Source organism: Rhinolophus hipposideros (genome assembly GCF_964194185.1).
Source record: "Rhinolophus hipposideros genome assembly, chromosome: 6".
Classification (NCBI taxonomy): domain Eukaryota; kingdom Metazoa; phylum Chordata; class Mammalia; order Chiroptera; family Rhinolophidae; genus Rhinolophus; species Rhinolophus hipposideros.
The window spans coordinates 61,602,680-61,618,953 of NC_138052.1; the positions used below are offsets into that span (position 1 = coordinate 61,602,680).

The window sequence follows — 16,274 nt, forward strand, 5'->3', positions numbered from 1 at the left end:
GTTTACTGTTTGGAAGTGCTGAAAAGGCTGCATAAAAAAGTTAAAAACGAAAACAATCTGAAGTTTTCGCCAACAAATCAACAAGCATCACAGGACACTGAGAGGGAGTTTAGCCAGTAAACAAATAACTGTATTGGAACACCCTTCCTACTCAGTTTTCTGGCCCTAATGACTTCTTTCTTTACCCAAACATAAAGGCAATATTGAAAGGAAGACATTTTGATGACATTAGGACATCAAGAGGATGCATTTCTGATGGCTATTCCAGAAAAACAGTTCCAAAATTGCTTTGAAGGGTGGACTAGATGCTGGCATTGGTGCATAGCTTCCCAAGGGGAGTACTTCGAAGGTGACCATAGTGATATTCAGCAATTAGATACGTAGCTCTTTTTCTGGGATGAGTTCGCAAACATAATTGTCAGACCTTATATATTTAGGTCTTTGATCCATTTTGAGTTAATTTTGGTGTATGGTAACAGATAACAGTCTAATTTCATTCTTTTGCACATGGCTTTCCAATTTTTCCAACCCCAATTTATTGAAGAAGCTTTTTTTTTCTCTCCAATGTATGTTTTTGCTCCTTTGTGAAAAATTATTTGCCCACATATATGTGGTTTTATTTCTGGGTTCTCAATTCTGTTCCATTGGTCTGTGTGTCTGTTTTTCTGCCAATGCTGTTTTGATTACTGTAGCCCTGTAGTATAATTTGAAGTCAGGGAGTGTGACACCTTTGGCCATTGTTTTCTTTAGGATTGCTTTGGCTACTCGTTGTCTTGTGATTCCATATGAATTGGATGATTTTTTTTTTCTATTTCTTCAAAAAATGCCATTGGGATTTTGATGGGGATTGCTTTAAATCTGTATATTGCTTTGGGTAACATGGCCATTTTAACTATATTGATTCTTCCAATCCATGACCATGGAATATCTTTCCATTTCTTTGTGTCTTTTAAAATTTCTTTTAATAATGTCATAGTTTTCAGTGTATAGGTGCTTTATATCCTTTGTTATATATATTTATTCTTAGGTATTTCACTCTTTTTGTTGCAACTGCAAAAGGAATTTTTTTTCATTTCTTTTTCTGAAATTTCATTGTTAATATATAGGAACTCATTAGATGTTTGTACGTTGATTTTGTATCCTGCAACTTTACTGTATTTGTTTATTGTTTTTTATAGCTTTTACAAATGATATTTAAGTTACTTGTCAGACAATAAAATTGATGTTCATGTGTATCCTGCTCTTTCCCCTATCCCCAGCTCACATCTGGCCACACTACCTTCTCACATTTACAGGAACTCTGAATAAACTAATTTGAGGAAATAACTTTAACTATACTTTTATAACCAGTAGGAAAAACAGTATATGTGAGTGTGTTCCTGTATTTTATTTTCAACTTAATTCAATTGGACATTTTAATATTTGTCAAATTCTGGTAGAATTTAACATCTTATTGTTTCTGTTGCATTTTTTATTTCTAATGATATTAAATATCTTCCACGTGTTTATTGGCTTTTATATTATGGCTTTTGTGAGTTATATATATAGAATTTTGCATATTTTTATTTTTTTTCTTACTGGTTCCTAAAGTATTTTTGCAGATAAAGTATATTAAACATTTTCTGTCATATTTATTACAAACTTTTTCCCAGTTGAGCATGCTTGTAAGCATGCTTATTATGAGTTTTATAATATAAATTTAAAATGTATTTTAGAATCTGATCTTCCAACATTTTACTTTATTATTTACATGTTTGTTTTCATTCCCATTCCAAGATTATTAAACTACTCAAAATAATTTGTGAATGTGAAATTATTATAAAGTCCTCTCTCCCCCTCAAAATAATTTATGCTAGTATATTTAGAGTTTTTTCATTGAAATACTCAGTCTATTTGGGAATTTTTTTGGTATAAGGATTAAGAGAAAATATGCTTTAAAATGATAAATGTCTATTGGTTTCTGTAACATAATTTACTGAATAAATGAAAATTTAATTATATGTTAAATTCTAATATAGATACATGGATCCATTTCTAAATACTCTTCTTTCACCATGGCCAGTAGCTTTTGATTTTTTTATATCTAGTAGGGCTATATCTAGTGATCCATCTTCAAGACTCATCATTTTTTATTTTGTGGGGGATTCTTTTATCACTTTTCTTGCATATTTTTATTCCAATGAGCTTTTGAGTTATTTTGTCCTGTTCCATGTTTTTAAAATCCTATACGGATTTTGAGTGGAATTGTATTTATGTTTTAATTTAGGATAAAGAATTATTATGTTTTAAATATTGAGCTTCTCTGTGTGAAAATAGGCATATTTATTCCCATTTTTAATCTTATTTTACATATCTCAGTTGTGTTGACAGTTTTTTTCAATCAAGTTCTACAAATTTCTTGTCATGTGTAGTCCTTAGTGTTGTATATTGCTATTGTCATTGTGGATAGAATCATCTGCTATGTTTTCTATCCATAATACAAACAGAAACAGTAATAATAATACAATAGTAATAATGATACATGCTTCATACTAGTACATAAATCAAGTATAAATACTCTCTAAACATACTGTTCCAGTTATATAGTATATAATCTCTCATCATTCACTTAATAAATGTATTTTGAACAAACACAAATACCAAGCAGTATGTTGTATCCATAAACAGCCTCTGCCTTTGTAACAAATATAATTGATAAAGAATACTGACACTAATCAAATAATCACACAACTATATAAAGCATCATAATTTATGAGAAAAAAAAAGTACAGGGTGCCAAAAAAAATTGTAAGAGGGGACATTAACCTTGGTGGTAGTGAAGGGTGAGGAGTCTAAGAAGGATTTTTTGAGATGTAGCATTGAGCAGAGCTCTAACCGATAAGTACAAGTAAATTGGGCAAAAAGAATACATACACAAATGGCCTTTGACAGGATAGGAAATCTGGTTTTTAGGAAACGGACAGAAGTGTATTGTATGTGGAGCGGAGAGTAAGGGTCATTGTGGGAAAATTAAGCATGAGAAGTAAGCAGGGGTCAGGTCCTGCCAGAACTTAAGGATTTTTGTCTATATCCCAGAATATACTACTGAAGCTTTTAAAGGTGTGTGAGTGTGTGTGTGTGTGTGTGTGTGCGTGTGTGTGTGTTTGTGTGTGTGCGTGTGTCTTGTGTTGGGTAGGGAAGTGAGGTGACATATTCAGATTTATATTTCAAATTGACTGCTCTGGCTCTCTTGGGAAGAATGGATCAGAAGCGAGGAAGAATGGATGTCTGAAAGCCTGTTAGAAGGCTATTGAAGGAGCCCGGGTGATAAATAATGATAATATGCACTAGGATAGTGGTAGTGGAGATGGGAAGAAGAGTATGGCTTTAATGAACACTTAGGAGGCAAAACTGGAACTACTTAGCAAGGCCAGGACTGGTGTGATAAGGGAAAGAGAAGTGACAAAAATGACTCTCAGGTTTCTGGCCTGCCTGAATGGATAGATGATGAGGCTATTGCCTGAGCGAGGGAACACAGAACATATATCAGATTTGAGAGAGAAACATCAGAATTTTTTTTTAACATACTAAGCTACAAGTACCTCAGCAACCCAATGAAGATGTTGAGATAAACATTTGTATATGCATTTCTTGAGCTCCAAGGAGAGATTTGGGCTGCAGGTATGCTTGGAGCTATTGACATACAGATAGGAATTAAAGCTGTGGGCATGGATATGAGCCAAGGATGAGAAACTATTGAGTGTGAAAAGAGTGAGAAGGTAAAGAGAAAAAGACTGATTTCTGGGAAATGCTGACACTTAAATATTGAATAAATGATGCATTGATAAGGAGGCTGAGAAGAAAAGCTGCTCTTGGGTAAGCTAGTCATTTTGATTAAAAAAAAAATAATACAAATCAACTTACCAGCCTGCCCCATGCTCCATAGGCTTTCGGGTTTTATTGAAGCATCATTGTCCTTGTTTGTTCCCATTGGGCCTCAGCCCCAAAAGTAGCTGTTAAGAGATTCTTCTTACTTTCTCTCGAAATCTTCATAATTCATAATTCATAATTCATAATTTTTCAAAGAAAAAAATTATCATGAGATGCTATTTATTCATGCTGGGATAGGGACTGTCAGTGCGGAGTTCCAATCATTTTTTGCCCCCAGATAATTTTGCACTTGCTTTCTGCCACATAACACCATTCTCTTGAGATGGGATATTGTCTATAAATTCCTTGACTCTCTTTTCAATTTAGAATAAATTATATTGAATCTGGCTGAAATTTGCCAGATTTTGTGTTATGAATTTGGGACTTTTCCAGGATTGTTTGTGCTTTCTTTGCCATTTTTCTTCTTTTCTGTTAATTCGAGAAATTTTCATTTGAATTTTTAAATAAATTAGTAATAAATGCATGTCACCATCCTCCCCAGATGTAGATTATTTCACTTTCGATCATGTGGAGTTTGAGGTGTCTGTTGGACATTGAGGTGAAGAATGTCCACTAGTCTAAAGGGGCCTGTAGATCTAGAACTCAGGCAAGAAATTTAAGGGCTTTTGAAATTGTCTGAGGCAGGCTTTTATTTATAACATTCTGGAGCTCCAATAAGAACTAATATTTCTATAGTTAGAGATTATTAGTGTTTTTTACTTAAGAGACTCACCACATATTTCTGGCTCACCTACCTGAATTCATACAACCTATTTAGGTTGGACTTAAAGAAAGTTTTAATACAAACAAAACTCACAAATGTCTTTAGGTATATAAATATTGAAATTCAAGATGTAGAGCTCAAATAATAACCAATTTGTGGGAAAATAAGGTTGTTAAATAAATATTGAAATAAAACTTTGAAAACATTTAAGCTAAATTCTTATGTGATACATTATGAGACAGGTTTTATCATCGCAATTTATTCAACCATGAAAAACTGTTGTTTTTCTCTTTTAATCAATAATACTACCCTGAGTTTTTTAAGAGCATAGACAGTGATAATTAGTGTCATGTTACCTTCATGAGTGATGTTGCAAGTTGGTTTTTATATATAAACCAGTATATAAACGATAGAAGATAGTTGTTGTTTTATCTTTTAAACAAATGGAGAACAAAAAGATACCACAACACCTTACTTTTCACTATTGGAAATAAAACAGATCTAATATGTTCAAAGGAATTCCACAAAACAAAAGCCATTGACATGACAAAAGCGTGCATTTAATTCGATGCTTTGCAGAGATACATGACTAAAGTTGTATGCATGGCTTGTCCTTTGGGATGGTCCCAGCTATTTATTTTTAAAGAAAAAATAAAAATGGAGCCAACAAATGCAATTAAGGCAAAAAAACCAAAAACCTTGAGACACAAGGAGCCCTACATGTTCTGATCTAAGAAACGTGCAGCTATTACAAAACATTCCAGATACAGTATGACAGATGAACAGTGAAAAACCCACTGGAACAATGCTCCTTCTTGCAGAAACGGGCAACTCTAACAGTTATGCTTTCACAAATGGTATTGATGAAATCATCTTTATTTTTAAAGAATTTTAAAGAAGGAATTTTAGCACCATCATTAAAGGAAAAATAATAATACATTTTAGCCCTGCCTATCTCCAGTCTTGGAATAATAACAAAAGCATAGCACCTTTTAGTATCTAAAATATAAACAAGTATAGTAAGTCCATCCCAGCTTCTCGAGATGAGGTAGCTCATGCTAAGAAATGTTGGGTCATGTTTCCTATGAGAGGCCAAATGTCCTATTTCTAATCATCATGTTTGATAAGAGTCAGTTCCACAACTCTGAGTTCCTAAATCTTTTTCTTCATTATAGGCTTCAGGATGATGAGATTGTGTATGTGGAAGACTCTCAACTTTGGGTCCTGGACATATGTTTATAAAGTTGTATGTGTAAAATTTTTGCATTTAATGTCTTCTTAATCAAGAAAGTGCAAATGTATTCAATGGTATAATCATGTAACTTCTATCTATATTGATCAACTGAGTCAAGAGGGAAAGGCACCTTTAAATTTCAATGAGAAAAAAGTCTAAACTTACCACCCTTTATAAAATCTAACATCGCTTTGTTTTCAAGAAATTCCATTGAATATATATTATTTAGAATTCCATTTAAGACAGTGAGAAATTATTTTTTTTCAAGATTCTCTTTAAAGAGTCACTATGATACTTATACAATATCAAGACATGCATGAGGGTTTCAATCACAAAGATAAACATTTTGATTTCATTTTTAATTTATAATCTGGGAACGAGAAGTGACAAAAGGGCACTACTTTCTATTTTTCAAATTGCAGCCAAGTGAAATAAACATGTGGTGTGGATTTATATACCCCACTCTTTAAGCTACCTGCCAGGAAGAAAAATTTTCTCATCAATACTCAGCAACTTTGTCATTACGTTGAAATAAATTGAAGAAAACGAAAATTCATTTATTCAATCAGTTTACTTTTTTAAAGGTGGTCATTGTCATTGGTCATTATCTTAAACCTAAACTGCTGTACTGAAAAATATTTTAAATCAATTGAAACTTGAGGATTGTAAGTAAAATAAATATTATGAAGGATAAGGAGGCCAGGCACTTAAGACCATATATACAATGCTGATTCAGAATCAGCCATTACTTCAAGAGTCTCAGGATCAGCTTCAAACAGTCAAAGTTCTTGTGAATTGTGGTGGTCATTGATGGTGAGGGTGTTGCTCATTGTCGATGTATCTTGGCTTGCTTTACACAAAACAAACTGGACCAATCTCGATGCCAAATTCTTGGTCTGTACTGCCAACATCCACAGGGGCAAGATCTATGATGGGCAAGCGTGCCACATTTTGTGTTCTATATTCAAAGATGGTCTTGCCTACATTTCCGTTTCGTTTCTGGAATTAAATTGTGCAATGGGTTAATACTATATACAAATTATTCCAAAGATGTTAGACAGCAAGGTCCAAGTCAATTTTTATGACGTGAAAGCAGTAATTTTTAGAGCACCACATAAGAGCACAGCTAACAAAGTGAGGTCCTAGCAAGACTGGCAGGCATTTCTTTCCAGCTGTAAATTGAAGAAATGCCCTTTGCTCTTTTGCAACTTCCCAGATGGGCACTCACAACATAAATTATGAAAGCCTTTTTGCTTTTCTCAAATGAAACTATAATTTATCATTAAATATTTTCTTTTTATATGTAGATATTCACGTGAGAGACATACAAATCAATGAAAAATATAAGGTATCTCAGACTGACTATACATTTTAGAATCAAGGAACTTCAAGCATGAAACTGAGATTAAATAAATTAATTAACTTGCAGGAGAGCCAAAGTGAATTTGCAGAAGAGCTGGATTGTATCCCAAAGATCCAGTCCTTTCTTTATTGATTGTATTAAAACCTCTACCTTGCTTCATATACTAACACACATTCAAGTTTACCCTGAAGAACAACTATGGACGAATTGTAGTGGCTAAATACAGGGTAAAATGGCCCCCACCTCTATTACCATAACAGTATTTTTAACAATTTTTTTTTCTTTAGTTAAATCAATATGATCAAAAGTACTTACAGAGCAAGTGTCTTGAAGAACTATGTATCTGAATCTAACATTTCCCTCTGCTTTGATTTCTAAGTCATTTGACCCTTTGAGAACCACAGCTTTCTTGAGGTTCTTAGCTTGATCGTCCATGTATCCTACACTATTTTTACAGATGTAAGTAATGTTCTGGGAGGCTTCTTTTGATAAAAGGCGCAAGAAGGTCATTTGAGTAATGGCTGCATTAGGTGACTGGTGGTCTCCATAAGCAAACTGAAAAAACAGAAAGAGTCTTTGTTATACACAAAACTGAAGGGTTTCAAAGTGGTGTGTGTGTGTGTGTGTGTGTGTGTGTGTGTGTGTGTGTGTGTGTGTGTGTTGATTTCAGACAAATCAATTTTGGAGACTTTTATTCTTTCCTATAACAAGATATTCTACCTATACATACAGAAATATCTTAACATTTTTTTTTGAATATTCACAAATAAAAACCTCTGTCCTTACTACCCCAAACAAAAGGTGAAGAAACCATTGATAATCACAACTCACCAGAGGAATTTTAAGTAATTTTAAATCTGCTTCTTCATTTCTTTAAAAAAATCTTGAATATTACTTTTTAGAAGTTATAAACTTGAGCCCTTGCTTGGATATTTAATCATGTATCAAAAATAACTCATTGTTTTTATTGCTAATTATAATAAGAATTATAACTTAACTATTTGTATAAAATAGTTTTTAACCCAACTGTTATATACTTGTAGGAAATATGAATTATATGGTTTTCATTAGCTAACAAAAATGATCAAAAATAATTTCCTAGAGGCTCTTTCCTACTCATCTTCTATTCTGAGCTTTATTCTCAATTCTCCTTTGTAGCTTTTTACATAATATTGTATTAACTAAATTACATTTCAAGTGGGTATATTTAAATTTATAAATTCTCTGCTCATTAAATAATGGTAAATTCTAATATGTCTTGCACATACCAATAATATCCTTACATCATATTTATTATGTACATGAGTTCTGAGGAAAGATCAGGAGCACAGGCGAGAGGAAAATTTCAGTTAGACTGCCATAAAGAGATCCAGAATCAAATACTCAATATTGAAATAGGAAGTTGCAAGGCTGGTTGAGAACCTAAATAATGGACTGTAAAAAAAACATAGGGCCGCTAGACGGCTCAGTTGGTTAGAGCACAAGCTCTCAACAACAAGGTTGTGGTTTCAAGTCCCCATGGGATGGTGGGCAGCATCCCCTGCAACTAAAGATTGAAAACAAACGGCAACTGGACTTGCAGCTGAGCTGCGCCCTCCACAACTAGACTGAGGGACAACGACTTGGAGCTGATGGGCCCTGGAGAAACACACTGTTCTCAAATATTCCCCAATAAAAAATTTTTAAAAAGAAAAAAAAGGAAACATAGAAGAGACTGGATTCAGAAAAGTATTAATAGAACTCATGTAATTATAAAGATGCATTAAGTTTAAATAATACTATAAAGTTTACAAAGTGATTCAATTATACAAATACTATTTTAGTAAGTATCTAATATTTATTTATAACTTACCATGTACTAGATACAATAGTAACCACTTTATATTCACACAGAGACTGTGAGATAAATATTATCACCTTCACTTTAAAATGAAAAAACAGGCTCCGAAATGTGAAGTGACTTCCTAAGGTCCTAAAGTCAGTAAGAGATCCAGACACAAGTCACCTAGTTCTCCTGACTCTAAATACCATTTCTGTCTTTCAACTGAGGCGAGATCCCTTCAGATATAATCCACAGTCGGTGTGACATGCAGGAAAGGTACTAATATTAAAAATAATTACTTTTCCAGATTCCATCAATGGAAAAATTATCATTCAAAATTTATGTTAATTTAATTCATAGTAAAACTTTGTTTACGCAATGATATTGCAACTAATGAGAACATATGACTTTAAAATAAACATGGGAAAATAAACCTGGTCAAAAAATAATAGCATAGTCCTAAATAAATACTAAAATATAATAAATAATGAAAAGCAAAAAGTACAATGTTAAGTGAGCATATTCAGTTACCTGAGAGCCTCTATTCATATCAAGACCATACCAAACAGGTTTATGGTCGGGCGATTTGCTGGCCCACCAGGTTTTACGTGGTATACTGGATGGGTTTGCTGAAATACATGTTTCTCCTGTTTCCATGTTGCAGTAAACTTTGATTGCATCTTCAGCAGATCCCTGGTTAGGATCAATCCAGTACTCACCTATTTTCCAAAATAAAAATATTTGCTAAACAAGGTGAATTTCAAACATGATGATGAGACTCTAAATTAATTAACAGAGGATTTGAAAACATGAACTAATGGTTTAAGGACTCTTTTAAGGGGAGAGTATCGCAGTTAAGGAAGTATTCTGCAGAAAAGGAAAAGTAACTGTTATGCATTTGGGTCCTTTCTACATGCCAAGCACCGTAGCACATGCCACCATGTACTTAAGTCTCAAAACATGTATATTAAGGAAGTGTCATTATCTCCAGTTTACAGTTGAGAAAACTATAGCAAAAAGAGATCATCCACAGTGATTAAGTGGTTTTGCCAAAATAGATGTGTTCTTTTTAAATTTTTAAAGCCAATATTTTAAAGCAAATTATAATTGCAATGTAATAAATCATGTATTGTCAAAACTATGAATAAAGTAAGTATATGAGTGGAACTACAATTAGAAGGCTATGAATTATCTCACTGGCCATATTGAAAATTGATCTTACGTATAAGAGATTCTTGAACCAGGCCATACCAAGTTAGTACATGGTGCTGGACATAAAGTCAAATGAATACACAAACAAATATATATTGGCACATATATCTATCTATGTATATGTATCTGTGCATATATGTATATTATACATACATATATATATTATACATACATGTGTGTTTCATACATTGCATATGTATATATACACACACACACATATATGTATATATATATGTATATATATATGTGTATGTATATATATATATATATATATACATATATATATATGAAACACTGCATTTTAAAAGAAATGAAGGCCCAGTGGTGGGATGCATAGAGTTGAGAATCAAATTGCCTGGCCTTCAAAGATATTTTTAACTATTTCTGTCAATGTCATTTCAAAGTTAATTGAAGCTCTTAAGCATTTCATAGCTCATTCCTATGGCCTAGAATCCCTCTTCTCCAGGTGTTATTAATCAAAATGATAGAATAATGCAGATGTTAAGCATGGTCTAGGACAAAAAGACAATTTAATTCCAAAATACTTTAGAACAGCACTATAACATAATCCTGCCAGCAGAGATTCCCAAAGTGATATTTGTACAACATTAAACTACATGAAAGTTATTCTATATTCAAATAAATTTGGGAACTATAACAAACTTTATTCCACTCTTGATGATCCAATCATATATGTTAGCATATCCTTGCTTAAGCAAGTATTTTCTACATTATATCACCACAAAATCACTAATATTTCAAGACTTCTGGATGGAAATGAAACTCCCACCATGAAACTGGATCATTAATAGGATATGTCTTCTCTTATAGTGCTTATTATCTCATGCCATTGACTGTCCCCTCCACCAAACCACAAATACTGTGACACGTTTACCATTTTATCTCTTGTGTCACTAAGTCTTTTTGGAATGCAGTTGAGAAAAACACAGTTAAAAACAATTGGTGCTGCTTAAATGGGCAGCTGTCTGCTCACCGCTTTCCTTTGAAGAATGGCAAAGCTTTAAGTCATCACAAGTCCGCGCCGGGTGCTTTTTAGAGCCATCAGGGCTGCGCATGGTTTCAATCTGACTACTGAGTGACTTCAGGGTAGCATGGACCCCGGGGTCAGTTTTGTTTTTGTCATCAGGTGCCGCCTGGTCTTCAGTAAACTCTGGAAGTGGATCTGACATGCTCTCATCATAGTGTCCCATGATATCTCCAAGAGCAGCTGTGAGGTGTCCGGGGGGACCCGGAGGGCCAGGGGGGCCAGGCTCACCAGGAGGACCCTAAGTTTTTAAAAATTGGAAACACAGTTAACACATTTTTTTGGTTTTGATTTTCTATTGGACAAAAGATACCAACAGGACTTGGTGTGTAGGGAGTTATAATGCAACACCCCAATTTGATGGCACTGAGAGATCTGTGACTCATGCCCTCTTTTAACTAGATGGTTCTGGCCTGCCAACCTGTAGCATTCCAAGGATAAGAATTGAAGCGGAACTGTTTTTCAGGCAACATATTTGCAAGTTAGCATCTGAGACACATAAAGATCAAAGTACAAAATATTTGCTCTGATTTTTACCTTGAAGATGCAATATATTTTATGTTAAAAATATGTACATATGTACATTAATTTGCAAACGTTTTTGGGCAAGGCACAGTTAAAATGTTTTAAAAGGATTTATGGACAGAGGCTGAAGGGGGAAACACAGAGGAGTTGTAGGTACTAGTTCTATAAGACTATACATCAATACCAAGGAAATACCGTTTCCCCGAAAATAAGACCTAGCTGGACAATCGGCTCTAACACATCTTTTGAAGCAAAAATTAATATAAGACCTGTCTTATATTAAAAATTAATATAAGACCTGGTATTATACTATATTATATTATATTATCCTGGTCTTATAGTAAAATAAGACTGGGTCTTATATTAATTTTTGCTCCAAAAGACGCATTAGAGTTGATGGTCTGGCTAGGTCTTATTTTCGGAGAAACATGGTACACACAAGAAACACCCATAAGACAATTTCCCCCTATTTCCAAATAAGGAGGAAAGCACAGGAAGTCTTTTGATGTGTATGAATTAGTGTATAGATCAAAATTCTCTGTGTTAAACAAAATTGAAGAACATTCTCTGTAGTCTTCTAAGTAACAAAAATAAAGAGCTCTCTTACTTTTTTGCCAAAAAAGAATTCTTAAAGTAAAAGGGAGATAAGCACATAAAGTGGCAGCAGCTAGCAAGTGGATCCTCATTATTAATTTCCTTCTACGTTTCCAAAGGAAGAGCTCAGCAACTTGAGAGAATCAGCCGACAATGTGAGGATATATGTGGTCCACATCGCACGTGGGGAGTACAGCTCTAGCCATCAGAAGCTGCAGTTCTAACACTGGCTCTGCCACTTGGCTCTGGACAAGTTGCTTCAATGTTGAGAGCCAAAATGTCCTCACCCTCTAGAGACTGTTAAATCTGTTTTATTTTTTAAGGTTATATAATGATTACATGTACTACTTTATACTAATCTCAGGGGAAGAGGATATTTTTTCTGTCATGGACCACTGAACCACAAAACAGTCAATCAAGAGCCACGTACATTAGAAGAATTATAATTTTATAGTTGTTTTCATTCACAGAGAAATAAATAAATAGGAAATATTCCTCTTGACCATAGGAAATGTGAAGTTATTTGATCCATAATAAATATTTGGTTTAAGAGTATTGCCTGTAAGAGGCAGAGACAAAATAAAGAGGGAAAGGTAAATAAGATCAAAGAGGAAGAAACGCCAGAGAGAGAAGCATAAACTCATACACACATGCACACATGTACATGGCAGATATATGAGGATTTTTCCCAAAGACCTGAGAAGCCAGAGTCTAATACAATTTATAGCTTTACATAATCCTCAAATAGATACAATTGGAATTTTTCATGAAAATCTTTAATTGAAATCCTTTCTGAATGTCATTTTCAAAAGAGAAAAACTTTAATTTTATACTCTTTCCAGGATTTTCACAAATGACTACATTTATCAAACCTCACCTTTAGTATACTGCGATTTAAAGCAAAGCAATATTTTCTTAAGTTGCATTATAAATACAATCATAAATTGCTATTTGCCCTCATTGGTATCCCATGAAATCAAGGCCAAGGTAGCTTGGACTCTGATTTTATATATTTTGAATAATCTGTATTACAATATAGGAAATAGTTACTTATATAGACAAGCTCTTGCATGACTTTCAGGTTTATTTTCAGAGTTCCTTCAATTTCTTGTCTGTCATGCTACACAGATATTCCTTGGAAAGAATCCAAGTTATGAGAACCAACAGAGTTAATCTGCATGCAAATCCCTGTGATTTTTACCTCAGGTCCTGCTTCTCCAACACTGCCCCGCACACCAGGAGGCCCAATAGGCCCAAGGGGACCAGCATTTCCTTCTTTACCTGAAGGACCAACTGGGCCTGGAGGACCCTACAAGAAACAAAAACTATATTTTAGATGCTATGAGAAAACTTTTACAATGACTTTCTCTAAGCAACGAACTATTCCTCATGGAGCTATCAGTGGTTTCTCAGGTTCAGATTCTTAATGACTAATTAATGGGGTTTTGGCACTTTCTAATGTTTACTATTTCATCACATATAAATTCTCTATCATTCATGCATGGTAAAAGACCAGTAACAGTTAAAAGCTTTTATGGACTAGTCATCTACTTTTTTCAGTAGGAGCTGTTTCATCAAATCTTATACATTGCATACTTAATCAAAAATTCAATTAATTGAGATTAAGAAAATCACAGCTGAAGTATTTTATATAAGTATAAATTAAATTTGTGTGTTTATACCCCGGAATCTATCATATCCAGCAATTTTAATATGACTGCTCTCAAATTTATGATTTGTTTATACTATGTTTAGACATAGCAGAAATTCTTTCTAATGACTTTCCTAAATAATTATGTCTGCCAGTTTTCTTATTACATTAATAACCTATTAGAGGTAGAATTAATAATGCAGAATTTCTAAGAGATTCAAATATTGGTTTTATTTTATGATTTGCTTCCAAATTAGCCTTAGGCAAACTACTTCTAAGGAAAAAAAAATTACATCCAGCTTCAGAATATTAGCTGCTGTCTCCACATCATAGTGGTTCCTATTATATCATCTCAAGGAGTGAGAGTTTAATGGAAATTTCAATGAACACAGAGTAAGAGAATGAAGCAACTGATGAGTATATTCACCTGGATAAGAGATTTTAATGTGGGGCCATAAAGTAAAATGTCATATTTCAGGATATTTCTACTTAAGGTAATTGCTGAATGGTTTGTCTCATACATTTGATGCCAGCTGTAGAGAACCTGGGCATTTTCAGCTTCAATCCATGACAATGATACTCAAGCACAGCAGTATATCTCTCAAAACATTATGATTTACATTTGCAACTTCTTAAGTTTTACTACTTACTCTTGGGCCAAATGGTCCAGGGATTCCAGCACTGCCTTGTTCACCATTTGGACCCTAAGAAGAAAAAAAAATTTTTTTAACGTTACCAAAATATTCACATCTTATATTTTGCCAGTCTCAGCTTTTCAAAATGTGCTGTCATTGACATTAGCAACATAAACTACTTTCATAAAGTCATCTATCTCTTCAAGAGTTGACCAATACTAAAGACAACTGTAAGAATGATGATGCATATATCCTTTTGTTTCTTTTCTACAACATTACAACTAATATTTGGGCAATTATATTGTGCAACTGGGTAATTAATTATTCATCGATATTCTTTAAAATAAAAATAAGATGCAAAAATCCATCAATTTTAGAGACAAATAAAGAACAAAATAAACAAACAAACAAAAGAGAAACAAACTCATCGATACAGAGAACATTTTTCTGGTTTCCAGATGGGGGGGGTTGGGAATGGGTGAAAAAGGGGAAGGGATTAAGAAGTATAAATTGGTTGTTACAAAGTCATGGAGATGTAGGGTATAACATAAGGACTATAGTCAATAATATTGTAATAACATGTATTGTGTCATATTGGAACTAAATTTGTTGGGGTGATAGATAAAAGGGGGATGAGTGAAGGGTGTAAAAGGTGAAGGGAGCAAGTAAGTACAAACTAATAGTTACAAAATAGTCATGGGGGGTGTAAAGTAAGCATAGGGAATATGGTAATAACTATGTGTAGTGCCAGGTGAGTACTAGCCTAGCTGGGGGATCACTTCTTAAATTATATATATTTATATATAATTTATTTTCATGTGGAGGGCAAATAATACTTAAAGAAATTACTTACAGGAGGTCCAGGAAGACCCTGAAGACCAGTGAAGCCTCTGTGACCCTTCTGACCTCGGTCACCTCGGTCTCCATGATCACCTTTGTCACCACGAGGTCCTTGGGGTCCCTAGAAATAGGGTCATGGCATGGATATTGCCTGTTGAGACTATAATTTGCTACAATTTTACCTTTTGAATACTACAATTTTGAATACTGTATTTTATACAAAGTAACATATTTACTTACCTAAATAGAATTAGACCTAGGAATTTTTGTTTATTTTTTCTCAAGGAATGAAGGTGATCACTACAAACATAAGATATATATATAAAAGCTTTCCTAAAGATTTCATTTTTTAAATGTTTATCCTACATTCATACTAGAATGAGGTATTTTAAAGTTTGATCCAGCCTATCTGTAACATTTTCCAAAGACTATATTTCACATATTTGGCTGATATTGTTATACAAAAATATTGCCACTATATATAGATATTTTTTAATTAAAATATCAGTTCTTATTTACTTAAGTTACCTTTCAAAATGAAATTATTATTAAATTTTCATAGACAGATAAACAAACTGGACATTACAGCTGGGACTATATTAAATAATTGACAATTTTTGAAAGATGCTAAGAGAGTAGACCTTAAAAGCTATCATCACAAGAAAATAAAATTTGCAGCTATGTGAGATGATGAATGTTAATTAAACTTATCATGGTAAT

The 16,274-nt window shown here is 33.5% G+C and overlaps 1 protein-coding gene across 1 annotated transcript in view; it reads right to left on the reverse strand.

Moving 5' to 3' along the window:
• Positions 1-4,880: 4,880 nt before the first annotated feature.
• The window catches only part of COL5A2 (collagen type V alpha 2 chain), a 138,345-nt gene continuing 126,951 nt past the window's right edge, over positions 4,881-16,274 (reverse strand). Inside the window, exons 47-53 of the mRNA XM_081050718.1 lie at positions 15,568-15,675; positions 14,730-14,783; positions 13,630-13,737; positions 11,259-11,550; positions 9,584-9,771; positions 7,546-7,785; positions 4,881-6,866 (exon numbers count right to left, since the gene is read on the reverse strand). Coding sequence (XP_080906844.1) covers positions 6,720-6,866; positions 7,546-7,785; positions 9,584-9,771; positions 11,259-11,550; positions 13,630-13,737; positions 14,730-14,783; positions 15,568-15,675 — 1,137 coding nt within the window. The 3' untranslated portion in view covers positions 4,881-6,719. The remainder of the gene's footprint in view (positions 6,867-7,545; positions 7,786-9,583; positions 9,772-11,258; positions 11,551-13,629; positions 13,738-14,729; positions 14,784-15,567; positions 15,676-16,274) is intronic.